The 27,403-nt window shown below is 52.4% G+C and overlaps 2 protein-coding genes across 4 annotated transcripts; one reads left to right on the forward strand and one right to left on the reverse strand.

The window, feature by feature from the left end:
• Window positions 1-173: 173 nt before the first annotated feature.
• On the reverse strand, window positions 174-19,510 carry Tmem143 (transmembrane protein 143). 2 transcript variants are annotated; one of them, XM_003465450.5, is made up of 8 exons: window positions 19,355-19,509; window positions 18,778-19,018; window positions 17,056-17,160; window positions 8,458-8,652; window positions 6,276-6,406; window positions 5,666-5,945; window positions 1,626-1,815; window positions 174-1,330 (listed from the first exon to the last, which is right to left on the reverse strand). In XM_003465450.5, the coding sequence occupies exons 1-8, from the start codon at window positions 19,375-19,377 to the stop codon at window positions 1,116-1,118; spliced, it is 1,380 nt and encodes a 459-aa protein (XP_003465498.1). In that variant the 5' UTR covers window positions 19,378-19,509; the 3' UTR covers window positions 174-1,115. The 2 variants fall into 2 exon arrangements, with proteins under 2 accessions (XP_003465498.1, XP_013003415.1); XM_013147961.3 differs by lacking the exon at window positions 17,056-17,160 and having other exon boundaries at window positions 19,355-19,510.
• Window positions 15,203-26,452, forward strand: Syngr4 (synaptogyrin 4). Of its 2 annotated transcripts, none has more exons than XM_063253026.1 (5): window positions 15,203-15,324; window positions 20,520-20,704; window positions 25,157-25,394; window positions 25,893-26,032; window positions 26,182-26,452. In XM_063253026.1, exons 2-5 carry the CDS (start codon window positions 20,612-20,614, stop codon window positions 26,413-26,415), a joined length of 705 nt encoding a protein of 234 aa, XP_063109096.1. In that variant the 5' UTR covers window positions 15,203-15,324; window positions 20,520-20,611; the 3' UTR covers window positions 26,416-26,452. The 2 variants fall into 2 exon arrangements, with proteins under 2 accessions (XP_063109096.1, XP_003465585.1); XM_003465537.3 differs by lacking the exon at window positions 15,203-15,324 and adding an exon at window positions 19,701-19,866.
• Window positions 26,453-27,403: the final 951 nt, after the last annotated feature.

Below are 27,403 nucleotides of genomic sequence, written 5' to 3' on the forward strand. Positions count from 1 at the left end.
TCGCCCCTGCTGGTGAGACCAGAATCAGGTCCTCAGAAATGAGGTCCTTTTAAGATTCTCTTCTGTGATCCAGCCCTCTAAGACTGCAGCTCTCTGTGCCCGACATCCTCAAGATGCAGAGCTCCTTTCCAGGATTCTGACACCCCCACCCTTCATCACCCTAGGCACTCAGATTTATTAAACATGATTTATTTGTTTGGGAGAGAACTGGGAAGAAATTCACAGACCAATAAATATGCATGGGGGAGGGGGCTCTAGACCGAGGTAGTTTCTGTAGAGAAGGTGAGAGCCCCAGGCGGGGAAGGCACCTGAGGTCGTTGGAAGCCTGAGTTGCAATGAGCCTTGGGTGGGATTGGTCTCCGATTCTGCCAGGTCCACACCTGCCAGCCTGGTGCACGGTTTCAACACCTTCAGCCCCGACAGTAGACCAGATGGCTAGCACACGGATACAAAGACCAGGCTCCGCCAGGAACTCGGATTGGTTGCTTCTTCTCTACGGAGACAACCGGCTGCCCCTGGCCGATGGTGCCCAGCTGCTGCCGCTGGCGGTGGGCCAGGGGGCGGAGCCAAGCGGCTCAACTTGCGGGTGCCGAGCCCCGCCCAGCGCCCGTGATGGACAGGCACCCAGCGGGCTAAAAAGACAATTGATATGGGGCTGGGGGTTTAGCTCAGCGGCATAAGCACCTGCCTTGCAAGCAGGCAATCGTGAGTTCGATCCCCGGTACCGATAAAAACGAAAAAGACCAGGGGAAAAAAAAAAAAAAAAGACAATGATACGTTGCCTGGCGAGGGCTCAGCTCTCTCCCCTCTGCCTGGAGGCTTACAGAGCCGAAGCTCAGCAGTTGGGACCGGCTAACAGCCTCACCTCCTCCGGTTCGATGTCTAGAGAGAGGGTAAGACTAAGGGTTCCATAACAGAAGCCGGGCAAAGCTGCTTCGATTCCTGAAGAGGGTATGCCTAGCAACCGGCAGCAGGCTCAACTGACTGCTTTAAATATACAGCGTAGCCAAAATTTACCTGTCAGTAACTGGGTATTGGAGAGTGACAAAGTGCAGTAGCCGTGATTGGCAGCCCGTCGTGGAGGGGGCGGAGCTTAGCCCCTGACCAGGTGGCAATCACGGGGCTCTACTGCTGGGGGCGGCCTGCTGGACCCCGGCAGTGCCTGGGGCCAATGGGTCTAGTTTGGGGAAACCCGGGGGAGGGTATAGCCCAATGCTGGGGGCCAGGGCTTGCAGGTGACCCAGGGCCCGGGATCCGTTGAAGGTCACATCACAGCCAGACTGGGCCCGGAGCCAGCTCTCCACTTCCGACTGCAGCCATCGGGAGGTCTCTGCGGGCAGAGGCAGGTGTGAGGCCGGCCAGGGGTTCAGCGAACAGGGACTAGGCCTTCATCTGGACCACTGGTGTGTGTACAGGGAATCATGGGGTTCCGGTCGGGGAGGGGCTCAGAGAGTGGGATAAGAGCCCAAGTCAAATGGGGTTCACAGTGGGAGCCAGGGTTGGCCCCTAGAAAGAGCAGACGGGGGGCGTGGTCGGAGGTGGGCGGGGCCATTGGACAGGTCTTGGTTTGGGGCGGGGCACATTCCAGAGGGGGAGGGGCGGGAGGAGGGGCGGGGCGGGCGCACCTTCGGGCGGGCAGTGCGTGCCCCCCGGCCGCCGAGCCAGGAAGCTGTGCGCCAGCAGCGCCTCCTTGGCGTGCTCGTCCTGCGCGCGCAGGGCCAACGCGCTGAGCAGCTCGGAGTTGTTGGACGTGCTGCGGAAGTACAGCATGTGCGCCAGCTCCAGCGCCTGCGCGCTGCGCCGCTGCCCGAACATCTGCGGGGACAGCCCGCGGAAGGCGGAGGTGAGAGTCTGAGGGGTCCCCACGCCGCCCTGCCCCGGCTTCTTCAGTTCCGAGCTAGGACTGCGGTCTAGAACTGATTTTCACCCTTGGGTATGTGGGTATGGTGTCCCTTCGGGGCTCCCGGCTACCAGACCCCACACAAGCCCCACTAGTAGGAAGATCACTGGGATTTTTGTTTTGTTTTTGCAATGCTAGGGACTGGACTCAAGACCTGGCACGTGCTAGGCCTGCGCTCAACCCATATTTTGTTTTGAAACAGGGTCTCACTAATTGGTTACATTCCCCAGGCTGGGGTGAAACTTGCAGCCCTCCTGCCTCAGCCTTCTGGGTACATGGGAGGACAGGAGCGCCACCATGACGTTTGAAGATTACTTTTTATCAATCGCGACGCCGGTTTGCTGTTTTGGGCTATGTTTAAATGGGTTTTCTGAACAATTTCAAAACAATAAGAGTTGTAGTTTTGGACGTTTGTGTTACAATAATAAGTCCCCGTCTTGGACGGACTTATACTTCCCTATATCCAGATCCATGTCCAGATTTCAAAAGGACCCGGTGGAGGAGGGGCTGAGTGCAAAGGAAATCATACTGATTCACTAACTCTGGGAGCCGGGTACCCATATACCAGAGTTCATCACACTCCTATTTCTGCATTTTGGCTGAACTTTTGCATAATAAAAAGATTTAAAATATTAAACCTTGATATTAAATGGTATTTAAATTATAAAGAGAACCTAGGGGACAATGTTGAGGGAGGGGAGGCCTGGAGCCCGGGGGCTCATCAGCCACCCCACCCTCTCTGCTGGCCCCTCACCTGTACTCCTCTCCCCATCCTTGGGGTATCTCAGGAGGGGAGCTGAAAGCCCACCCTAGGCTGAGACCAAGTCGTAGGATAGTGAGGCTGATGCCATGAGCCCAGAAGGTCAGCCCCTGGGACACAGCCTGGCCCATGGGGAGTACTGGGACGTCATCAACAGAACAGCCAGTTGGGCGACCATGGTGCATGGCCCATCTCCCAGCAGTGCCGGAGGTGACACCTCACAAATCACTGAGATGCCACACAATACCAACAGCAGGGACATGGCTATGTGCACACTGCACCAGCTCCCTGCAAGCCCAGCACCTCCAGCCTCTGTCCCCACATAGCCAGTGGGGGATTCGGGAGGACAGCCTTAGGGCCCTTCAGATAGGAAAAGCACATTAGCCTCTGTGTCCGAGGCTGCCAAGCCATGCAGCTGGATTCTCCTGTGCCTCACTGTGAATGGCACTCAGATGGGGCCAAAAGTCACCCAGGAGAGCAGTGGCCACCTGCCACTGGGACCCAGCACTCACCCCTACCACACTGCTACCACATGGGGATGGACAGCCCCGCATCTTTAGCCCATCCCCACCCAGTTCCAGGGCTGGCCCTGCCCCTCCCTTGCTGTCCCCAAGCACCAGAGCTACCCCACCACACCAGCACACCTCACTCGCATGGAACACGCCAGGTCACCAGGGCTGCTCTAACAGCCACTCCTCTGCTGTGGGCTCACCTCTCCCCGCAGATGCACACTTTTGTGTTCCTGGGCTCATCAGTCCCCACCACAACCTCCACTATGTATATATGTGACTCTGTCCCTGCAGGGTAGCATGCAGGGGAGGGACAGGACAGCTCTGCGTGTGAGGGACCAGTGGAAGTCTGAGCACCCAAAGATGGGGAACCCTAACCAGAAGGAGCAGGTGCAAGAGATGTAGGCTGAGGGCTGCAGCCTGGCCAGGACATGGGGAAAGCTCACAAAGTCACTCAATTCACTCTGTATATGTGTGTGTGTGTGTGTGTGTGTGTGTGTGTGTGCTGGAGATTGAATCCCAGTCACTCATACTGAGCTACATGCCTGGCCCATTTTTTATTTTTATTTTGAGACAGGGACTGGCTGAGTGGCTAATTTGCCTAGGTTGAACTCATCTGCAGTCCTCCTGTCTCAACCTCCCAGAGTGCTGGGATGACAGGCCTGTACCTCCACACCTAGCTATGATGGGTTTTTGTTTTGTTTGTTTCGTTTTGTTTTGCTTTGCTTTGCTTTGATTTTGTCTTTTTGAGACAGGGTCTGGCTCTGCAGTTCAGACTGGCCTTGACCTCATTTTGTGCACACTTGTGTTTCTGGGCTGATCAGCCTATGCTGATCCTGAACTTGCAAAGAATCCCCCTGCCTCAGCCTCCCAAGTGCTGTGATTACAGGAGTAATGGGTTTAAACAGGGTTCATCAGCCTGAGAAGCTCTGGAGCCCCTAGGGCCACCAAGGGACAGAACAGATGAGCAGCTCTGGGCTGGGGCTTGGCATCCCCTCCCCAGAATGCTAGGTCCCCCTCGCTGGCCTCTAGCCCCATTGTTGCCCTACCCTCTGTCCTCCATGGACACTGCAATCCCTCCTGGCTCCCTGTACCCCTGAGAACAAAGCCTGGGGCCATCTCTTCTTGTTGTACCCCTTTCCTGCCTCAGCCCTGGTCCTGAGCAGGAAGTGCCCCCCAGACTTCCTGCTGGCCTGGGACTCAGACCCTCCTGGCCTGCCCAGCCTGGCCATTATCTGTGGGATTTATGACCCATCTTTCCGAGTGCCTGTCAGGACGCGGCAAACAGCTTGAAAACCAATGAGCCAGCAATCGATCGATGGGGTACAGCAGCAGCCTCACACTGCTCCTTTCTCCTGGGGCCAGCGCCAAGCTGGGAGAGTGGTGCAAGGCAGCCCAGCCAGGCCAGCTTAGCCTCAAGACACAGCAGTGCTAGGCATTGACACCCTCACCCTGCCACAAATCCCGAGACAGTGAACAGCCTGAGCAACTGTACCAGGCGGGCCTATGCTCACGTGGAGTAGACTCAGGGAGGGAGCTTGGTAAAAACAATTCCCTGGAAGCCATCCCACTGTTTCCGATCCAGTTCATTTGGGCTGGAGCCCAGGAGGTGCATTTATAAACCAGCTCCCCAATGATAATGACGCCCGGCTGGGATGGAAACTCGGGGAACAAATAGTCCGATCAGTAATAATAACCATCATCCTAATAGCTAACACTCAGATGAGACTTCTGAGACTGCGCCAGGCTCTGCTCTCAGCCTTGTATGCAGATTAATGCCTCCACCCCCCACCCCACCCCCGCTACCCTTTGAGTGAGGTCCTATCACCTCACTGCAGAGAGCTGAAGCAACTCAAGATCACACAGCTCAGCCAGGCATGGTGGCACAGGCCTGTAGCCCCAGCACTCAGGAGGCTGAGACAGGAGGATCACTGCAAGTTCAAGGCCAGCCTGAATTACACAGGGAGTCTCAAAAAACCAAAAGATCACATGGCTCCAAGATGTCAGTCAGATTCAAATCCAGGCTGAGGTGATCATGCACCCCCTGTCTGCCTGTAAAGCAGTCCCCAAAGCAGGTCCTCTGTGAGGGGCTTGAGGGACAGCATGCAGGTGACATGCCTCTCACAGTGACCCACCCTCCAAGGCAGGTCTCACTATTATTTTCATTTTCTAGACAAGGAAACCGAGGGGAGGTGGCAGGGCAGCAGAAATAATGCATGAGATGAAAATACAATAGACAGTACCTGGGGATACAGCGTGTAATCCCAGCATCCTGGGAGGCTGAGACAGAAGGATCACAAATTCAAGCCTGGCCTGGGCAAGTTAGTGACTTTGGGAGACCCAGCCTCAAAATAACAAAATAAATAAAAAGGGCTGCATATGTCAGTGCAAAGGTCCTGTGTTCCATCCACAGCACCAACAAAATATGAATAACAATAACAACAATAACCTAAAGTAATATTAGTAATAGCAGGTACCTCACCGGCAGGTGGTTACCTTGGAGGCCCGCAGGCCCATGAACATGGCAAAGAGCAGCAGCAGCAGGGACGTGGCCACCTTGAGGTCGCTCAGCACCACCATGCCCACGTTGACGAAGAACACCAGGCCGGACACCACCAGTGTGAGGTTGAGCGCAGCACGCTGCAGCGTGGGCGTGCGCACCTTGAGCTCGGGTAGCAGCTGCTCCAGACCCTCCAGCGGGGTGTCCTTGAAGCTCTTTAGCACCAGGTGGCCCCGCTTGGTCCGCGCCGCCAGCACCACCCGCTTGAAGTACCTCCTGCCGGGGACAACAACACAGGGCTGGGGCGGCCTACACCCTGCCAGGGCCATGCTCGCAGCCACGCGGCCATGCGGGTCTGCGGGCGGCTTCATGCAGGCCATAACCTGCGAGTCCAGCAATAGGGAATCGGTGATGCGACGGGACCCCGCTGACTGGATCCAGCTGCTCACCCGCCCAGAACTGGCCCAGTCTTTCTCTTCCTGCGGAAGAGAGGCAGCACCGGGTGACTCTGCCTCCCCACAACTGTTCCTCGAGTCCCCACCCCCCACTGCCGATCTAACCTGGCTCCCTCTTACTGCAGCTGGAGAACAAGGGCCCCCCTCTCACCTCTCTGCAGGGGGCTGCTTGGTGAAGAAGCCACGCTTGGAGCCCACACTGGACATACGGGGCATCTGGCCCACTCGCTGGCCCAAGGCCCAGAACTGCATGTAGATATACTGATCCAAATTTATTGTCACCTACCAAAGGGGACGAAGAAAGCAGAGGCAGCTGAACGTAGGCTGGGGTGTTATGTGCAGGACCCCCGCATAGATGTCCTTCCCTAAAATGATTCTTCCCAGCCAGTGCCACCTATCATCATTCTGTGTTCAGGTAGAGAAGCCACCTAAGGTTGTTCATGTTGGACACTGCACAAGTACACATCAAAAATGGCATTGTTCACATAACAGCCACTGTTCTTACCATGCTAGGTTTTAGATTGAAAATGTCCCCCCAGATCTCATGAATTCAGAAGGGAGCTTTTGGCAGGTGATGGGAGCATGGGGGCACTATATCCATCAATGCATTAACCCACTTACAACAACATGGCTGAACCTTAGGAGTTAGGAGGTGGGGCCTGGATTGGAAGTGAGTCATTTGGGGTATATTTTTGCCCTGGCTCCTCTCCTCTCTCTCCACTTCTTGGCTGCCATGAGATGAGCAGCTTCTTCTCCCAGGCCCTTCTGCCATGCTCTTCCTGCCTTTGATCCTACCATGGACTGAACCCATGAACTAAAACAAACCTCTCTTCCTATAACTTGCAGGTGTAAGGTATTCTAACCCAGTGATGAAAAGTGACTAAGACACCATATTTCCTGGTCTCTAAAATGCCACTGACTTTAAAATACCCCATTGGTTGGGCATGGTGGTGCCCACCTACAATTCCAGCACTTGGGAGGCTGAGGCAAGAGGAAAGACTTTAATTCAAGCCCAGCCTGGGCTACATAGTGAGTTCACAACCAGCCTGGACTATATAGAGAGACTCTGTCTCCAAAAAAATCCTTTTATGAAGCAACTATAAAATATATTGCCCGTTAGATAAGGTCTCACCATTGCTTTTAAATCACATCTCAATTTCAGAGATAATTGAGCTGGGTATATTGTTATACATCGATAATCCTAGCACTCTGGAAGGCTGAGACAGGAGAGTCATGAGTTCAAACCCAGCCTAGGCAATTCAGTGACTGATTTAGAGAGCATCCACCTCACAATAAAAAATAGAAAAAGAATTAGGGATGGGCTCAGTGTAAAGGCCCCGTGTTTGATTCTCTGTCCCCCCACGAAAAAAAAAAATTACTAAAATGTGGATTTTAGGGACTTTAGTGTTTAGGGTTTGATTTGTTTTTTGTGTTGTTTTGGTACCAGAGATTGAACTCACAACCTCACACTTGTTAGGCAAACACTTATACCGCTGAGCCAAATACCCAGCCTGCTGATTTGTTTTTTTAAGACAGGATCTCGCTGTGTAATCCACACTAACCTTGAACTCACTATGGACCCCAGACTGGTCTCCAACAATCTCCTGCCTCTGCCTCCCAGATTCTGGGATTACAGCCCTGCCCCACCTCACAAAGAAAGGATGAAACTTTGTATCGTATATTATTATAATTTTCTGGAACATGGCAGATAAAGTCCTAAGAAAATCCGTATTTGAAGATACTTTTCCTTTTCTTGTTTTCTTTTTTTTTTTTTTTTTTTTTTTTTTTTTTTTTTTTTTTTTTGTCTTTTTCCCTTTTTATCGGTACCAGGGATCGAACTCACGACTGCCTGCTTGCAAGGCAGGCGCTTATGCTGCTGAGCTAAATCCCCAGCCCCTAGAAGATACTTTTCCTTTTCTTTAGTTTTTTCCATACTAAGAATTGAACCCAGAGCTTTCACACTAGCTACATGCTCAGCTCTACTAAAATTTTTATTTAGGGGTTGGAGATTTATCTCAGGGGTACAGTGCCTGCCTGGCAAGCGTCAGGCCCTAAATTCCATTCCTGGTACCCTCCCCTCAAATTATTTATTTATTTATTCAGTCATTCCTTTGTTAATCTTAGAGACAGGGTCTTACTAAGTTGCTAAATTCCCCATGCTGGGTTCAAACTTGAATCCTCCTGCCTCAGCCTCCTGGTTTGATAATATCTTGATGGACAGCCCTGAGATGACCCACAAGACAGCCCAGTTCTTGAATTCTAGTGCTGCCTGGCCCCAGGCCGTGTATTGAGGACACACCTCGGGAGCTCGGCTTGCCCCGGAAGCCAAGTACCTGGACCTCATCCTGAGGGTGGTGGACCACAAGCGCGTAGGCCAGGGTGTCCTCTGACAGCGGGCAGAAGTTGGCCTGGGCCAACAGCGGCTCCAAGGCCTGCAGCACCTCCTTCTCGTTGGACAGACGCTGGGGGTCCGTGAGTGATGGCTGGTCGAGGGTCTCCCTGTCAGGGTTGATGGGGTCATACAGCACCTGCGCAGAGAGTGGGGAGGGAAGCGGGCAGGGTTACGGGGTGCAGGACTGCGTCCTGGGTCCCCATGCACCCCGATGCAGTTCCTCAGGGAGGGCTCCAGCCTCTTCCTCCTCAGGCACAAGCTACCCAGCTGGAAGGCACATTTAGTCTTGGGACTTCGGGCTTGTCCATGGGTGGGAGGAAAAGTGTCATGGCTCCTTGGAGCGCTGCTCTCGCCTGTTCTGCCTCTTTAGAACCCTCAGGCCTACTAAATTATACATGTTGTTAAAGCTGTGTGTGGTAGCACACGTCTGTCGGCCCAGCATTTGGGAGGCTGAGGCAGGAGAGTAGCCATGATTGCTGGGATTGCAGGTACATGCCACAGCACCAAGCTACACCAAACTCTTATGTTAATGATCTCTCTGACAGTTCCAGGTGATGCTCTAATGACATCTGTATCTAAACAGAGCTAGAGAGACTCTCATTCCCAGTCTGTCTCTGTCTCTCTCTCTTTCTTGCTCCTCAATACCCAGGACCTTCCCACTGAACTATTATCCCAGCCCCTTTTAAAAAATTTTTTGAGAAAGTTTTTGCTAAGTTTCCCCAGACTGGCTCAAACCTGTGATTCTCCTGCCTCAGCCTCACAGGATGATAGGATCACAGATCTGCACCACCACACTGGGCACCTAAATCTCTCTGGAATCCACCTTACTCTCCAAAGTCATCTTCATCTCTCACCTAAACAACCACCTTGGGAAGCAGGAGGATCCAGAGATCAAGGCCAACCTGGACTACATAGTGAGACCTTGTGTCAAAAACAAAAAACACGGGCTGGGGATTTAGCTTAGCAGCATAAGCACCTACCTGGCAAAACACCAGGTCGTAAAAAAAAAAAAAAAAAAAAAAAAAAAAACCAACAAGGTGGTGGTACATGCCTGTGATCCCAGCACTCGGTGGCTGAAGCAGGAGGATATAGCCAAGAGTTTAAGGCAGCCTGGGCTACACGTCAACATGTTGTATTTATTTATTTATTTATTTTTTTTTGAGACAGGGTTTCCCTGTGTGGTTCAGGTTGGCCTTGAACTCACTTTGTAGCCCAGGCTGGTTTCAAACTTGCAGCAATCCCCCTGCATCAGCCTCCCAGAGTGCTGGGATTACAGATGTATACCACTACACCCACCTAACACACCATCTTTAAAAAATCCAAACAAAATTTTTAAAAAATTTTTTTCTTTTTGAGACAGGGTCTCACTATGCAGTTCAGGCTGGCCTTGAGCACACTTTGTAGCCCAGGCTGGTCTTGAACTCATGACGATCCTCCTGTCTCAGCCTGCCAAGTGCTGCGATTATAAGCACGCACCACCACGCCCAGCTTCAAAACAAAATTTAAAAAGCACTCAATTACAAACTGATTCTATAATTCACACACCTCACACCTCACATCCCAATGGCTTCCCTCTGCATTCAGAGTAAAATGCCAAGTTTTCCCTGACCTCAAGGCCTCTCACAAACTGGCCAGGCTCCCTTCTCTTCAGCATCCTCCCCACCAAAAAAGCCCTTCTGAACTAATGGAAAACGTGCACTTCCAACTGCCTGGCCAGCAGGACTTGTGGTCAGGGGGAGTCTCCGAATGACGTGTACCTCCTCACGAGGCCACAAGCCTCAGGAGGTCATGTCTCCACACCAAACACTCAACTCTCAGGCCACATCCTCAGACTCCTAGATGACCTTGAAAACCCCAGAGCCAAGGATGAGAGGAAGAGAGAAACCTGCGTCCATCAAGTCTACACTGCAAGGGAAGTTTCCTCTGCACACTTCACATAAGCCTCAAGCTTTGAGCTGGGACCCTGGGCAACAAGAAGGGCCCTGCAGTTCCTCTCTCGAACCAGGATCCTGTCCACTCCTCCCTCCCCCAGCCCACCTGGGCTGTCCTGCTGACTCCTTATCCCAGCCTCTTGAGGTTGCCAGGGAGAGCTTGGCAGCAGTCAGGATGATAACCCAGGAAACACGTGCATGCACCTTCTAGAGGTGGTACTGCAGTGATCCTCATTTATAGATGTGGAAACTGAGGCACAGGTAGGATCAGGAAGTCCCTACGGTCACACAGTCAGGAAATAAAGCTGGAATTCCACATCAGACCACAACGGTCACTACTACTAGGACCCTTTCAAGCCCAGCATGTACTGTAGCGCAACACTAGCATTCAGGAGGCTGAGGCAGGAGGATCTCTGGGAGGTCATCCTGGACTACAGAGTGAGTTCAAGACCAGCCTGAACTCCTTAATGAGACCCTGTCTCAAAAAAATAAAAATAAAAAACAGAAAGACCCTTTCAAGGCCCTGCTGCTCTGGGAACCAGGACCTCACTCTTGGAAGGCCCTCCAGGTGTCAAAATCTTCCTGGGTGGCCACATACCCTGGCCTTATTCCTCCAGTCACAGGACTTTGCACATGCCGTCACCAACACTCTTTCTGCCTCCTTTCCTTCACTACAAAATCTCTCGCCTCTGATGCTGCAGGTCCACGTCACTTTCTAAGCGTTTCTCCAGCCCACAGGTTGAGGAGGGCTGGGCAGGGTGAGCCCTGCACCAAGGGTGCCTGTTCCTCATCTACACACAGATCCCGGCATGGACGCCAAGGCCACTGTGTCCTCCTCATCCCAGCACCATGCCCCTCACCCTGTCTGCACCTAACTGTCCCTAGAAGTCAGGCTCGGCCCCTCCCCACCTCACACCAAGCCCTGTGAGCAGGGGCAACCTGCACTCCATCCAGAGCATCGCTCCACCCCCACCCCCCAGCCCCTTTTGGCAGCTGCTGGAACAATGTGGGATAAAACTGGGCCCTCCTGGCAACTGTCACCACCATTCTCCATCCTTGAGCAACCTTGGGGAGTCTCAGATACCAGCTGCTAGGCAAAGATCCCCTGCCAGGCTTCTGTGCCCGGGCTTGACACGCCAGCTGGGGCCCACCCAACGCTCCCCTGGGACGCCCCCCCCCCCCCCCCGGCTCCCAATGCTAGCTCCAGGCTGAATCCTGTTTCCACCACAAACCTGCTCCTCCAGGAGCTCAGGTCCAGAGCCTGCAGTCCCCCTCCCCCACCCCCCACCAAACCTCTTGTTGCTCACACAACCAACCAAACGGCCAATTGGGGCATCTGAGATCAGCTAAGCATGGTGACACACACTGTAATCCCAGCACTCAGGAGGCTGAGGCAGGAGGATCACTGTGACTTCAAGGCCAGCCTGGACTATATATCGAGACTGTCTCAAAACAAGTAAGACATAGATCAGGTATCCAACCACTCCTGGTCCCTGGCCGGAGCATGCAGGCTGTGTATAGACAAGAGGTCAGCTCAGTTCCCTTTGTACAGCGGCGCCTTCACCCGGGCCCTCTGCACCTGTCCTGCACCACAGACCCACCTGCCTGCTCTGCAGGGGCCCAGCCCTGGGCTTCAGGCTTATCAGCATCCAAGAGCCCGCCAGAGGGCACCTGTTCACACTTGCGGTAGTGCGATTTGGCCTCTGTTCCAGAGAGCTCACAATGCGCACAAGAACCTGCAGAGCGTGGCCCTAGCTCCAATCCACCCTTTTGTGCAGCACTGTTCGTACAAATCAGTCAAGCCTCTCAGACATCCTTGCTCTTCCTGCAAAACTGCACATACCCCTGTCTCAGGGCCTTTGCACCTACTGCTCCCTCAGATGCACGCAAGTCTAGGTCCTCCTCCTCCTCAATAGGCCTCTCCTGACTACCTCCTGGGTGTGGTGGTGCACTCTTGTAATCCCAGTACTCCGAAGGGAGGCTGAGGCAGGAGGTTCACTGCAAGTTCGAGACCAGTTTGGGCTACAAAGTGAGCCCAAGGCCAGCCTGAATTGCTTAGCCAGAGCTGTCTCAAAAAGAAAAAAAAAAAAAAAAAACTCACAATAGCTGGGGCATAGTAGTGCACACCTGTGATACCAGCACTCTGGAGCCTGAGGCAGGAGGATTGCTGTGAGTTTGAGGCCAGCCTGGGATCCATAATGAGTTCAGCATCAGTCTGTGCTACATAGTGAGACTCTGTTTCAACAAGTTAATAAATAAATAAAACTGTACAACAACCTCCATTCACTTTCTCAATTACAGTTGTCAAATTTCAAAAAAGAAGAAAATGCATATCATATAGACAATATATATATATATATATATATATATATATATATCTTATCTAGAATATATATCCTGTATGTAATATAAATGTAAATGCTAGGTGTGGTGGCCCATGCCTGCAATCCCAGGATTTGGGAAGCTGAGGCAAGAGGATCACAAGTTTGAGAGCAGCCTGAATAACATAGCAAAATCCTCTCTCAAAGAATAAGAAAAAAGACAAAACAAAACAAACTGCAGCTTTTAATATATACACACACATAAAATCTTTTGGGTTGAAGTATGTTCTATGCAATATTTGAAGACTATTTCATAAGAGACGCACTAAAAAAGTTCCTAAGTTTATATGAAATTCAAATTAATGGGTTATCAAAAAGCTGGGATTGGAAGTCCCATTCGACCCAGCTATTCCACTTTTAGGCATATTCCCAGAAGAACTGAAAACATCATACCACAGCGATATATGTGCACCTATGTTTATAGCAGCACAATTTGTAATCGCCAGATCTTGGAAACAACCCAAGTGTCCATCAACTGAGGAATGGATAAAAAAGTGGTATTTCTATACAATGCAGTATTACTCAGCTATAAAGAATGATCACATTGAGATATTTATAAGTAAATGGATGCAACTCGAGACCATAATCATAAGTGAAATAAATCAAATTCACATGTATAAATACTGTATAATCTCCCTAGTATAAGAAATGGTAAGAGTACATAAGAGTTTATGGTAATCATGGTTCCCCATTATATTGCTTTGATTCCCCATTTATATTGCTTATAAAATTTTCATTCATTGGTTGGAATGGTTTTATTCTGTTTTGTTTGATTTTATTATGTCTGATGGAATGAACAGCTACTTTAAAGAAAACAAGACATCATGGCAGCCACTGCTGATTTAATACCATCTTGCTTTGAAGTCCTACCATGCTTTTGTTCTTCTATTTCCATTGGTTCTATCATGTTGTGTCTTATTGGATTTTAATATGTGTGATAGTATAAACAAATTTTTTAAGGAAAATGAGATAATACAGTAGTCATTGTTCATTATCTGTTATTTGGTTCTAAATGTTCTGTAATACTTCCATTCTCTTGAACAGTTTTATACTATTTTACTATGTTTGATACTATTGTATGTGAAGGTATGTTCACCTATTTCAAAGAAAAGAGATATTATGGTAGCTACTGTTAATATCCGGTTGTTATGTTATGATGTGGTGTGTTTCTTGCATTGTTTTGTTCTGATTTGCTTTGTTCTATTCTATTTTATTCTCTTTAAAATTAAAAAAAAAAAACTTAACTGGATAGAGTGGGCTGAAAAATATCCCCTAAAAATTCATGCTCTACCTCCAAGGAAAAAATTGTTTACATGTTTTTTAAAAATTCATATCCTTTTCTGAGTTTGGCAGTGCATGCCTATAATCCCAGCACTTGGGGAGGCTGAGGCAGGAGGATCACAAGTTTGAGCCCAGCCTAAACAACTTAGTGACTTCCAGAGACCCTGTCTCAAAATAGATTTTTTTTTGAGATGAGGTCTCCCTGTGCAGTTCAAGCTGGCCTTGAGCTCACTTTGTAGCCCAGGCTGGTATTGAACTCATAACAATCCTACTGCCACAGCCTCCCCAGTGCTGGGATTAAAGGCCTACACCACCACATCTGGCTTCAAAATAAAAATTTTAAAAGGTCTGAGGATGTGGCTCAGTGAAAAGGCCCTGAGTTCAATATTTAGAGCCACAAACAGATAAACAAATCCCCTCCAAGTTTCAAAATATGACCTCATTTGGAAATAGGGTCTTTGCAGGGAAATAAGGTAAGGATGAGTTGACATTAAACTGGACTGGAGTAGGTCCTAAATCCAAAAGGAAGGGCCTTATCTTAAGAAACAGAAAAGAGCCCGAGCACAGTGGTGCATGCCTGTAATGTCAGCATCTAGGAGGCTGAGGCAGGAGGATCTCAGTAAGTTCGGGCCAACCTGCTCTACATAGCCAGACCTTGTCTCAAAAATAAATACATAAATATCACGAAGAGAGACAGGATGAGAAACAGAGACCAAAGAAGAAAGGCAGGTGGAGCCAGAGAGGGGGTGGGAATGAGGCCTCCACCAGCCATGAGTACCACGGGGCAGGCCACGGCCACCACCCACTAAAGAGAGGACAGAACAATGCATCCCCCCTCCCAGCCAGTAGAAGCCCATCCTGCCGACACCCTAACTTCAGACGTCCACCTTCCCAAATGCAGTATAAACCTCAGCTGTTCTGGGCCCCCGGCCCAGAGGCAAGCAGGGAACCTGGGCTCCTCTCCACCTCTCTTGTGGTGCTCCACGGGAGGCAGACAAGTAGCACACAGCTATCAGATCATGGCCACACCCTGGGGCCTGGGCCAGTCAGGGCACACAGCAGGTGCCAGTAAATATTTATGGAGTGGATTCACTGGGTGAATGCAGAAGAGAAAGCAGGATCAGAGAGAGGTCACCTCCAAGGTCACCGCCTGCTAGGGAACATGGAAGCTGGCGTTTGAATCAGCGCTGCACCAGCTGCTGCCCAGTGAGTCAGGTATATTCCCCTGTGTCCATCCTCTAGCTCTCTCTCTCTGGCTCTCTCCCTCAACAGGGTCTTATGGAGCCCAGGCTGGCCTTGAACTTATGATGATCCTCCTGCCTCAGACTCCTGAGCACTGGGGTTATAGGTGTGCACCACCAAGTCCAGTTTAACCATTTGGCTGTCAAAGCTAACCGGTTTACAGCATCTGTGCTCCAGTGGCCCAGGTGAGACACTAATTCCCTTGATTGGTCCTTTTCCCTACCATCAAGGTCCTTCCAGTGCTTCTTCTCAGCCCAGGCCTCTCCTCTCACCTCTGGACCCACGTCTTCCAATCACCTCTCTACCTGGCTGTCCAATGGGCAGCTCGAATTCCTAAATCCAAGAGCTGGGTTTGGAGGCGCCCACCTGAAATCCCTGCACTCAGGAGACTGAGGCAGGAGGATTGTCTCGAGTTTGAGGCCAGCCTGGGCTGCTTAGTGAATCCCTGTTTCAAAAAACAAAACCAAGAACAAGCAACAGAGAAACCAAGCTGCGCTCTCTTGGCTCCCTGCAGACCTGCCTCCCCCCACATCTTTCACATCTCAGGCAAGGGCAGCTGTCTGTTCCTTGGGAGGCTCTCTCTGGCCTTTCTCCTGCTGCCCCACCCACAGAACCCCTCAGCCTTTCTCCCCAGGGCAAGGCTGCGGTCACTGGGGAGCTTCCATCATCTCGCGCTGGACAAGTACAATTGGTTCCATAATTGGGCTCTAGGCCTCTCACTGTCTGCTCCCCGCAGGGCAGCCAGAGGGATCCTGTTAGCTCCCAGGCCAGCTGCATCTCCTCTCTGATCACGGCCCTCCTGTGGCACCCGGCTCATTCTGGCTCAAAGTGAAGTCCTCACCAGGCCCAGGATGATTCACCCCGTGCCTGTCCTCTTATCCACCCAGTCTGCCCTCCTCCTTCAGCCGGGCATGTCCTCCCCCAGCCAGCCATCAGCCTCAGTCCCTCTTTTCACACAGGACTCAAGCTGCCAGTCAGTTACTTCTCAGGGAGCCCTTCCCTGACCACACCAGCTAAAACACACCCTTACCGGAGGTCTGCCATCCCAGCACTTGGGAGGCTGAGGCAAGAAGATCGCTACAAGTTCAAGGCCAACCTTGGGCTCCATAATGAGTTTAAGGTCAGCCTGGACTACAAAGCAAGATGCTGTCTCAAAAAACCAAAACAACAGGGGTTGGGGATTTAGCTCAGCGGCATAAGCGCCTGCCTTGCAAGCAGGCAGTCATGAGTTCGATCCCCGGTACCGATAAAAAGGAAAAAGACAAAAAAAAAAAAAAAAAACCAAAACAACAACAAAACTACTAGCCTTTCCCTCCCATCCCGCTTTCTTCCACCACTCTGCTTCACTGGTCTCCACGGTGCTCCCCTCCCAGGCATCCTATGCTATTCCTGTTTTATCTCTTGTGTTCCTATCCAGGAGGGCATGGCTGCCTCTGCCCTGTCCGCTGCGGGGTCCCCAGGGCTCCAAGAATGTATGATGGAGGGAAGGATGGATGAGTGGATGGATAAATGATGGATGGATGATGCAAGGATGGATGTTTCGATGATGGATGATGGATGGATGGAGGGAGGGATGGAAGGATGATGGATGATGGGTGGATAAAGGAATGGATGAATGGTGGACAGATGAGTGGAAGGGTAGATGATGGACAGATGGTTGCATGGGCAAACAAGTGGGACAGGGCTTGGGGGGGCTGACCTCACCTGCAGCCGGGCCAGGATGTGGTGGTAGTGGAACAGGGTGCAGAAGTCCACATGGGCCGAGAACTCCTCCAGGGCTGCCTTCTCTGCTGGACTGGAGTGGAATTCCTGTCATCTCAGGAAGCAAAATCTCTTTAGGTCCCTTTGTCCTTCCCATGCAGAGGAATTCTTTTCCCAGCAGCCCAAATGCTTTTTAAAATTTGTATTATTTGCGGTTAAGGGGGAAGGCTTGAGCAATCTTGCTGATCAAGAAACTGAGGCAGCTCAAGACAGTGAAAAACAGTTGGTTTGCCAGGCGTGGTGGTACATTTACCTACTCTAAGCACTTAGGAAGCTGAAGCAGGAAAATCACCATCCTGGACTACATAGTGAATTCAAGGCCAATCTGAACTACATAGTATGAGCCTGCCTCAAAAATAAAAAAAAAAATTAAAATAAAAACATTAACAAAGGGCTTATAGAGGTGGGTGTCTGAGTTCCAACACTGGCACAATGTTTATGGTGTATCAGGTACTGTGTGCATGATACCATGGCCCAAAGACTGCATGGGCTTGATGGAATTATAACTCCCATTTTTCAAAGGGGGAAACAGAGACACAAGGAAGTCATCTCCTGAGGGCTAGTGAGGTAACTCCAATCCTGATCTGATTCAGGTTACATACTGAAACCCTTCACCATGTCACTTTTGTTGCATGGGCAAAGGAGCCCGCTTTGTTGGTGCCTGGTTAAACATCTCCACCTCAGTGAGAGTCACTTTCTGTCTAGCAACAGAGGGTTCCAGCCTTTTTCTCATGGGGCTGTGGTGAGCTTGATGAGATTACCTGTGACTGTGGCAGTGTCTGTGTGCCTGTGTGTGTGTGTGTGTGTGTGTGTGAAGTATAGCACAAGACTTAGCACATAAAGCAAGTGTTTGATAAAAACTTGAAGTGAGTGGATGACCATCCTCAGGGCTGACAGGTATGATGATGGTGGGTTAGAGCTGAAACGCTGAAGCAGGACCAGGACTAGGGTGAGGTGAATAGGTCACCCAAGGGCAAAACACGTATGTTTTACACCTAGTTGTTAGGTCAGCCAAGGTTGGGCCACTATGCTGTGGCCTTTTCCTCCTGAGCACTTCTGCTACCTCTTCTATAAATGGGGATGACAGGGGCACCTCCTTTATTGGGTGGTTCTGGTTAGTAAATTCATGGCAAATACTTGGCACGGTATCACTAAGTATAAGCTCAAATAGTATGAAAACAATTACGATCATAGCTTTGTGATTGTAGATAGTTTTTATTTGGTATAGAAACAGTAATGATGAATGGATTGGAGGGGAAACCATGCCCCAGAGAGGGCGAGTCCCCGGAGAATCTTTCCTGAATCTGATTTTTTTTTTTTTTTTTTCCGGTCTTTTTTGAGTCGGGGTCTCACTATGCAGTTCAGGCTGGCCATGGGCTCACTTTGTAGCCCAGGCTAGTCTCGAACTCACAAGGATCCTCCCACCTCAGCCTCCCGAGTGCTGGGATTACAGGCATGAACCACCACGCCCGGCTCATAAATCTGATTTATTAGCTCTTACTCCTGCATTCCATCTCAGCACAACCATTTGGCCACAGAGGGGATCTGGAACTACAATCCCCCGAAGGCTCCTTGACAGCCCTCCATGGCATGCAGGGCTCCGGCGCCCCGAGGCCTGCTGGGAATTGGAGTCCTCAAAATCTCTGACCCGGGGACAGTCTTTACCTGTATCAGGAGGCGGAGCAGTTGCTCCTTGGAAAACGGAATGAAACGCTCTCTGTATTGCTGGGCCCAGTCGCGGGGCTCCGTGGGGTTCCACATCTTGCGGTACACCCCCATCTTTTCCGCCAGGGATGACAGTGCTCGGGGGGTCCCAAGGAGTGCTGACAACTGCGGCCGTACTCGAACCCTGGACCCCCAGGCTCCTCGGGTCACGTGCAGCATGGCCAGACACTTTCCCCGGAGCCTAAAAAGAGGGAAAGGAGTGGGACCAAATGTCATCCGAAGGAAATGTTCCTCGTGTCGCATCCTCGAGGGCCATCCCTGCCCTACAGCCTGGTCCACCCGCAGCGTACACATTGTTGCCCGTCCCCTCCCACACCGTTCAGTGGTCCTGGAACCTAGCATGGGGTCAAAGGTCAAGGTGTTCTGCAGACCCAGAGATCTTGTGTTGGTAAAACTGGTTTTTGCGGGATCTAGGCAGCAAGGTGGATCTTAGGCGTATAGGAAATGCTCGAAAAGCTACACTGGGGATGCAGGGCCGCCCTCCCACGGCTATGCAATCCCCCCGCCCTTCCCTCACCTTAGGCAACGCTCCACTGTCATTGTGCCTCCTGCGCATGTGCAGGATGGTGTCCTGGGCTCCGGGTTTTGGCTTCAACCAGCATCAAGACGCATGCGCGAACCCTGGGTCCGTCAGAGGAGTCCGCTTCTTTGACTGCCTTTCTCAAGGCACATGCGTAGTATGCACGGCTTTTTTTCCGCCGCCAGCGCCAGTTTTTTGTGAGGCGCATGCGCCACATAGTGTCTCCTTGTCCGCGGACTTCAAAGGGAAGGGGCGGGACAGGCGCGAGGCCAAGGACTGGGCGGGGCTCCCGCGCGCAGCCCGCCAACGGCGAACAGCCCAACGTCTGTTTAGGTCACACCCTCGCTCAAATCAGCTCCTGAGTAGGCAGGAAAAAGGGGGCGGGACTTGGGTGCAGCCAATCAGCCAGGGCGGAACGAAAAGGCGGGAAAAAGAGGAACCAAAAGAAGGCTGAGGTGGCGCCCGCGACCCGAAGGGTAGGGAAGGTGGAAGAAAGAGCCGGCCTCCAGGTGATACCCGCGGTTCCCGAGAGTAGAGGTGGCCCTTTTTCCTCAGACAATATCACCCCCAAACTCCAGTACTCCCATCCCACTAGCACAGGGACTTCGTCTTCTCATTCTGTGGGGAACAGCTTGTTTCTGAGGTTCTTCCCCTGTCCCCGCCCACCCTTTCATTTTTATGAAAGATGAAACCGAATTCTAAGGGGGCTGTCTCCTCTAGGACATAACCCCAAGGTCCAAGGACATCCTAAAATATACCCTGCGTGCCTGGACTCTCCCTTGTGGGGGCTGAGCCTGGCATGTGGTACATTTCTGTTAACCCAGCTCTCAGGAGGATCACTGTAAGATGGAGTCCAGCCTGGGCTACATAAGGAGACATTATCTGCAAAACTACTACTCTTAATAATAATATGAATACCAGTCACCCCCAAATCTGGGATTCATCTGGTTCAGATCTCCCAAAGACGTCTACCTATGTGCCAAAAGACATGGGCAGTCCTCTCCGTGTCTTTTCTCCTCGCCTGGGATCCCCTCCCCTTGTGTCACCCCTGGGGCCCCTAGGGATCCGTGCCCCCCAGCCCAGATTCCTCAGAGTCCTGGCAGTGCCCCTTCACTCCTACCTGCACCCCAACTCTGATATCAGCATCTATGCTGTCTTGCAGAAGCTGAACCCAGGTGGCCCTGCAGCACACAGACGGTGGCGCCCCACACCCGTGTCCCCGCACTTTGGGGCCAAGGCAGGACAACCTCCGCCATGCACCTCCCCCCGAGCCTGCAGGACCTGACTAACAGTGAGGCTGTGCGCTTCCTTAGGAGGCCAAAGAGTATCACACGGATCCTTGCAGGGGTGAGGCCTCTGTGGCCTGCCTGTGGCTCTGGGGGACAGGGGACAGAGAGAAGAATTCTCAGAGCCAGGGCCCAACGGTGGGTCAGGGAGCAGGCAGGAGGGAAAATGAAGAAAAGAGAGCTAATAAGAGGAGCCGCCTTCTACTGAGCACCCCACTGTACCCCACACCCCTCTCAGCATTATCAACTCCTAACAAGAACTTTAAAAGGAAGTCCCTTGAACCCCCTTTTTGATGATGAATTTTTTTTTTTTAAGACAGGGACTGGCTATGCAGTTCAGGCTGGCCTTGAGCTCACTATGTAACTCAGCTCACATTGTAACTGACAATGATCCTCCTGCTTCAGCCTCCTGTGTGCTGGGATTACAGGAGTGCACCACCACATCCAGCTGACTATGGATTCTTGAGACAGGGTCTCATTTGTAGTCCACACTGACCTCAAACTGATTTATGTGGCCCAGGCTGGCCTCAAACACACAAGATCACTATCCTCCTACCTCAGTCTTTGTAGTGCTGGGATTGCAGCCATGCAGTGTCACTATGCCCAGCCTTGTTTTGTTTTGTTTAATGAGACAGGATTTCCTATGCAATCCAATCTGGTCTTAAACTCACTATGTAGTTCAGGCTAACCTCACACTCATGGTGAGCCTCCTGCCTCAGCTTCTTGAGTACTGGGACTGTAGGTGTGCACCACCATGCCTGACTAGGAGTCAAATCTTCACCAAGCACAGACTGTGCTGTGTGACTTTGGACCAATCACTGCTCCTCCCTGGACATCACTGTTTGGGGGGGGGGGGTCAAAGGTGTGGTTATGAGCTGCCACCTGCACTTAGCCCTTTACAAATTGGAAACAAGCCAAAACCATGACAGCATTTGATCCAGCTCACGGGAGTAGGCAGGGTGCCCTGTATCGCCCTGGGTTTCCTCACAGACTCCTCATACAGACTGTTCCCTCTCCGGAGAGGGGACCTGCTTTGAACCTGGCTTCAAGCCATGGCCTGGCTCTGCCCTGTCCTTTAACAAGGCACAGTCCCTGTGGTCCTGAGCCAGTCCTGGCATAGCAGTCACAGCAGCAGCTTCCATTCTCAGGGTTGCCTTGTTTTGTCCCTCAGCTTCCATGGTCACCCTGTGACTGTGTGACCTGGAACAACTTCCTCACCCTCTCTGAGCCTCCAGAGATGGAGTGGAAAAGGCTGGTAGGGAGACAAGTTAACGCCTAGATAGCGCTGAGTGTGGGCCTGGCAGGTGGGGGCTTTCCTTAAATAGCAATCATTATTGGAACAAATCATGGCTTGCGAGGGAGGACAGATATGGGTGGAGGGTGCCTAGAGTGACAGACTTGAATCCCCGGTGCCAGATCCTTTGTTGGTGGTGGCTCCTCTGCTCCTCACCACAACCCTATGAAATGAACATTCTTACTCCTGCGTAACCCAAGGGGAAACTGAGACTTGCCCAGGGACATCATTAGCTGATAAGCAAGACAGAGCCACAGTCACCCCACCTGTCCCCAAAGCTGGAAGGAAGATCGGGTAGAGGGGAGCAGAAGGCCTAGGCAAGACAGGACTCCAGCCATGCCAGACACACTGCTCACAGACTTCACCATCTGCCTCTGTCCTCCCACCACCCTCTCCTCTGCCCCCCTGGCCTGGCTGCTCGGCAGGGAGCCCCTGGGCAGCTGGTGCCCCTGTCCTCCCTGATGCCTGCCAGCTGCTGCCTTAACTGATGAATCTTCACTCCCTCCCTGGGGATGGGACGGGAGGGCTGGAGGAGGCTGGACTCGGTCAGGTCCCTGGGCCAGCGCACACCCTCCCCCCTCTTACCATCTTCCATGTCCCAGGCTCCATTGCAGCCTCAGTCCGTTCTGGTCGATGGGCAGACAACCCTGGGCCCGGAAGTCCAGAGAGCCAGGTTCTAGTCCCACCCAGCCCAAGGGTGACCTTGAAGGGACACTTCCCCTCTGGGCAACTCCTGAGCACATGGTTTTCCTGAGCACCTACTAGGGCTGAACCAGTCACCCCCGTGTCGCCCCTCATTGGGGCTCTGTCACACTAGGAACCCAGGGCTCCAGGAGCTGAGAGATTTGCTCAGGGCCACACAGCTGGCAGTCACTCGCGCCTGGCTCTTTCCACTCCATCGTAATGGCTTCGATTTATCACCTGTGAAACAGAAAGGCATTAATAACACGGCCGCGTGGGGCTGGTATAGGTTCAATGGATTCGAGCTCAGCAATGATCGATGTGCGTTCTCGTCCTTGACCTGGCTTTGCCCCAAACCAGCGGCACAAAGCGTGTCCCTCACAACCTGGTCCTCTGCTCCAGCCTCCCTCTGGGCAGCAGCACCATGGAGAGAGACGGCAGCCCAAGAGGGACCCTCAGCCTCAGGCATCAGTGCTGGCGTTGCAATGAAGCTAGGAAGGATGGGTGGGCCCAAAGCCACGGTGTTTAGGAGTCAGGCTTGGGTCTCCCCTGTCCCTGAGCTGAAGGACACAGCAAGAAGCCAGCATCGCTGTTCCACAAGTATTCACAAGCCTGATCTCTTCCTGAGTGCTGGGGACAGTGCAAAGTCTCCCCATAGAGCCTGTCCTGTGGGAGCTCTGATTTTCAAGAAGAGGACATGTTTGACACTCTCTTTCCCTTGGCCTACCCCAAAATCTGCCATTGCCAGCACTGTCACATCCAATCAATCTCCAGGTCCGATTTTACATCCTGGATATTCCTGGACTCCCCAGGGCTCTGGCCTCCAAGGCATGCCACTCTCAGGTCTATAGCCTCTCGTCTCGCCACATGAGCCCAGGGGACTTCGCTGCCCCCCAAATGTGACTCTGGCCATCCTCAGCTCAGAACCCTTCTGCACATCAAATTCAATTCAGACCACTTTTCCCCGGCTCCCAGCTCCTGGCTCCAGGGCAGGCTTGTCAGGCTGACTCCTGCCCACTTCCCATCGAGTCTCACCAGATCCCTCAAACTGGGGCTTCTCTGGTCCTGCAGCATGTGACCTTCACACATTCTGCTCACCTTTCCTCCTCCAGGGCCACTGGGGGTCTCAGTTTACCTCCTAACTCCAGCCCATGACTTTGATTCCCCAGCAAACTCCTTCCTGCCTCACCAGCTGTTCTCCCCTCCTGCCCTCACTGTCCACACTCAGGGCTGGTTCTCTGTAGTAACCCCCTGGGCCAACCCCACCACACACACACACACACACACACACACGGGCTCCTTCTCGTCTGGCATAGCCCTAGCCCACTGCAGCAGGACTATCTGAGCCTTGACTCTTTGCAGAGTTGCAAGGATTAAAAACCCCTTCCTCGGGGTGTTTGGTCCAGAATGAGGAGCACAGCCAGGAGTTCAGAGTGGACTGAGAAGCCAGATGGCTGTGGTTCAAATGCAGGCTCTGCTGCTGACCAGCAGACCAAGAGCAGCCCATTCCTATGCTCTCTGTACCACTGTTCCATTCTCTGAAAACCAAGATTGTGCTGGCCATAGTGATGCACACCTGTAGTGCCAACATTTGGGAGGCTGAGGCAGGAAGAGTGCCAAGAATTCGAGACCTGCCTGGGCTACATGGTGAATTCAAGGCCACCCTGGAATACATAGTGAGGCCCTCTCTCAAAAAAGCAAAAACAGTGGGGCTGGGGATTTAGCTCAGCGGCATAAGTGCCTGCCTTGCAAGCAGGCAGTCGTGAGTTCGATCCCTGGTACCAATTTAAAAAAAAAAAAAAGCAAAAACAAAATAAAGAACAAGCGAAGCATGATGGTATACCTCTGTAATCTCAGCACTCTGGGAGGCTGAGGCAGGAGGATCTGAAGTTGAAACCAAACTAGATAATTTAGCAACTTAGCGAGACTCCAACTCAAAAAATAAAAAGGGCTGAGGATGTAGGTCAGTGTGAGGGTTCTGGGTTCCGTCCCCAGTACCACTCACGTACACACATGTGCATGCACACACACACACATGCAAATACACACACACAATGTGTGTGGACACAATAGTGGTAACACTGGTTGGTTCTGCATAGGGAGTGCTGGGTGTTTGTTTTGCATCTCTCTGCACTTTTCTGTGTGCACGCATTATTTCCGATGACCCCACAAAGTTCGGGTGCCTGAGTCTGATAGCAGAAGAGTGTGGAGCAAGGCAGGGATGTGTGGGGACAGCTGGGTCAAGGAGGAGGAGAGGAGGGTGAGGCCCATGGGGCACCTTGAGTCTAGGCAAAGGCTCTGAGGTCTGAGGAGATAGTGCCGAGGTGTAAAGGACAGGGGTAGATAGAGGGGCTGAGCCGAGCCAGAGAGACAGGGTGGAGAGAAGCAGGGGTGCAGGGTGGAGACTGAGGGCTCTGCCCAGTGACGGGGGGGGGGGGAGGAGCAGCCAGGGTGCAGCAGGACTGTCCCCCCCAAGAAGTTGAGACCCAGGGTCAGGGGAGAGATGCTGAGCTCTGGCCTGGTCCCTCGAGTCCCCAGGTCTTCTCGTTGGTCATCTTCTCCTCCCTGCTGACCGATGGCTACCAGAACAAGACAGACTCTCCCGAGCTCCTCTGTGTCTTCAACGGCAACCAGGCGGCCTGCAGCTTCGCTGTGGGTGCCGGAGTCCTCGCCTTCCTTAGCTGCCTGGTCTTCCTCTCCCTGGATGCCCGCGAGGCCCACATGGTCAACCCCCACCTCAAGATGGCCTTCCGACTCCTGGACATCATCGTGGCGGGTGAGCCCTGGCTTCCCAGAGTCTGCAGGGGCCAGCCCTTGTGGCACAGTGGTTGGCCTGCACCCAAGGTCTGACTCCAGGCAGCCCCACATCTCTCAGGCACAGATTACACATCTTCCAGTTTGGTATGAAGCTCACCCCTTTTGACTCTGGACTGATCCTAGAAGGAAGTGTCCTCCTCTCTCTCTTTTTTTTTGAGGGGAGCAGTGTCTCGCTATGTATTCCAGGCTGGCCTTGGACTCCCCACAAGCCTCCTGCCTCAGCCTCCCAAGTGCTGGGCTTAAACCTGGCCTGAGGTTTGTGACCCCAGGTTGTTGTTGTCCAGGAAGTGGCCTGTGGCTCTCATGTTGGGGATGAAGCTCTTCTTGGAAGGATTCACTTTGTGAGGGGGGGCCACAGGACAGGGTGGCACCAGAGGGAGGGCCAGGAGACCCCAGTCCGGCCTGCACTCCTCAGCAGCCAGCCGACAGGGCTCTCCCAGCCTCTTCTCTCTTGCAGTGCTCTGGGCAATCACCTGGTTCGTGGGTTTCTGCTTCCTGGCCAACCAGTGGCACCATTCCTCACCCAAAGAGCTTCTTGTGGGGAGCACCGGCGCTAAGGCGGCCATCAGCTTTGCTTTCTTCTCCATCTTTGTCTGGGTGAGGACGGGGCCTGGTGCTCCACAGCCCTCCCCCACCCTCCCGCCCCTTCCACAGGGAGGGGCAGGCTGGCTGGGCTCCAAGGCCAGGCCCAGCATCAGGGATCCGCCTCGCCTGGTGGTCCTCAGCCTGCCCTTTTCTGCCCACAGATAGTCCAGGCCTATCTGGCATTCCAGGACCTCCGGAATGAAGTCCCCGTCCCCTACAAACGCTCTCTGGACGAGAGCGGTGTGGTGCTGACCACCCTTTCCCCGCCGTCCACCTCCAGCTCGGTGAACTTGCCGGCCTCCAACCCTGGTAGCCTGACGTACTCCAGCTCCCCTCTGCCCTCCCACGTGACCACCCCGAAGGGCCCCCGCCTGGCTATGATGCCCGACAGCTGAATGTCCTTGTCCAAAGCAGTAAAGAGATATTCTTTCTTCAGAAAACAGCCCTGTGTCTGTCCTCTTCTCCCCAGAATTCCACTAGCTCATCTCCGGGGTGTCTTCAGGGGATCACATCTCCTTCACCTCTAGGCACCTTTTGATGGCAGCAGTGGGAGGTAGTGCCAGACCAGAAGCACAAGCAACACCTCAGGCCTGGTACTAGCTGTGGTGGGGAGACCCTAGGTGCCCCATCCTGCAGTTGAGACTCAACATGCTTCTGCTGGGTAGAGAAAACCCCATCAAGAATCAAGCTCAGAGCTGGATGTGGTGGTATACACTCGTAATCCCAGCACTCAGGAGGCTGAGGCAGGAGGATCCTTGTGATTTCAAAACCAGCCTGGGCTACAAAGCGAGCTCAGAGCCAGCCTGAACTGCAGGGCAAGACCTTGTCTCAAAAAGACAATACCGCGCCCCCACAAAAGAGAATCAGGCCCAATGTTGGGGAGCTCAGTGGTACAGGGCCTGCCTGGTAAGTGCAAGGTCATGAGTTTGATTCTCAGTTTCCCCTACCCCCTGTAAAAAAAGGATCAGGCCCAAACCAGAAGTGATGGCCACTCCTATAATCCTGGCACTTGGGAGGCTGAGCCAGGAAAGTCACGGTGATTAAGAGGACAACCTAAGTTACACACTGAGACCTTGTGACCAAAAAAACAAACAAAGAAGAATCAGGGCCAACCATGGATCAATGAGCCCCTGGCCATGGGTTTCACAGATGCCAAACCCTACCTTCCTTCCACTCCCCACAGTGACAAGGACCCAACACAAAGCCACACTGTGTGTTGAGGGGGTTGGGGGAGGGTGAGGGACAAGAGACTTGGGAGCCCATGAATGAGATTCAGAGGAACCCTTGTCTTTCTGTATTTCAAAGTCCATGCTGCTGCAAATTCAAGGCCAGCCTGGGCTACAAAGTGAGTTCCAAGCCAGCCTAAACTATGTAGTGAAACCC

The sequence above is a fragment of the Cavia porcellus genome, unplaced genomic scaffold (genome assembly GCF_034190915.1).
Source record: "Cavia porcellus strain 051 isolate PalLab524CR breed Dunkin Hartley unplaced genomic scaffold, mCavPor4.1 scaffold_7, whole genome shotgun sequence".
Taxonomy (NCBI): domain Eukaryota; kingdom Metazoa; phylum Chordata; class Mammalia; order Rodentia; family Caviidae; genus Cavia; species Cavia porcellus.

Excerpts from the sequence above, each read along its gene's own strand:
- Tmem143 (XM_003465450.5), bottom strand. The coding sequence starts at position 19,377 with ATGACAGTGGAGCGTTGCCTAAG. Across the intron at positions 19,019-19,354 it reads ACAGTGGAGCGTTGCCTAAG|GCTCCGGGGAAAGTGTCTGG; the intron begins GTGAGGGAAGGG and ends CCCTCTTTTTAG. Across the intron at positions 8,653-17,055 it reads ACATCCTGGCCCGGCTGCAG|GTGCTGTATGACCCCATCAA; the intron begins GTGAGGTCAGCC and ends CTCTCTGCGCAG.
- Syngr4 (XM_063253026.1), top strand. The coding sequence starts at position 20,612 with ATGCACCTCCCCCCGAGCCTGCAGGACCTGACTAACAGTGAGGCTGTG. Across the intron at positions 20,705-25,156 it reads TCACACGGATCCTTGCAGGG|GTCTTCTCGTTGGTCATCTT; the intron begins GTGAGGCCTCTG and ends TCGAGTCCCCAG. Across the intron at positions 26,033-26,181 it reads TCTTCTCCATCTTTGTCTGG|ATAGTCCAGGCCTATCTGGC; the intron begins GTGAGGACGGGG and ends TTCTGCCCACAG.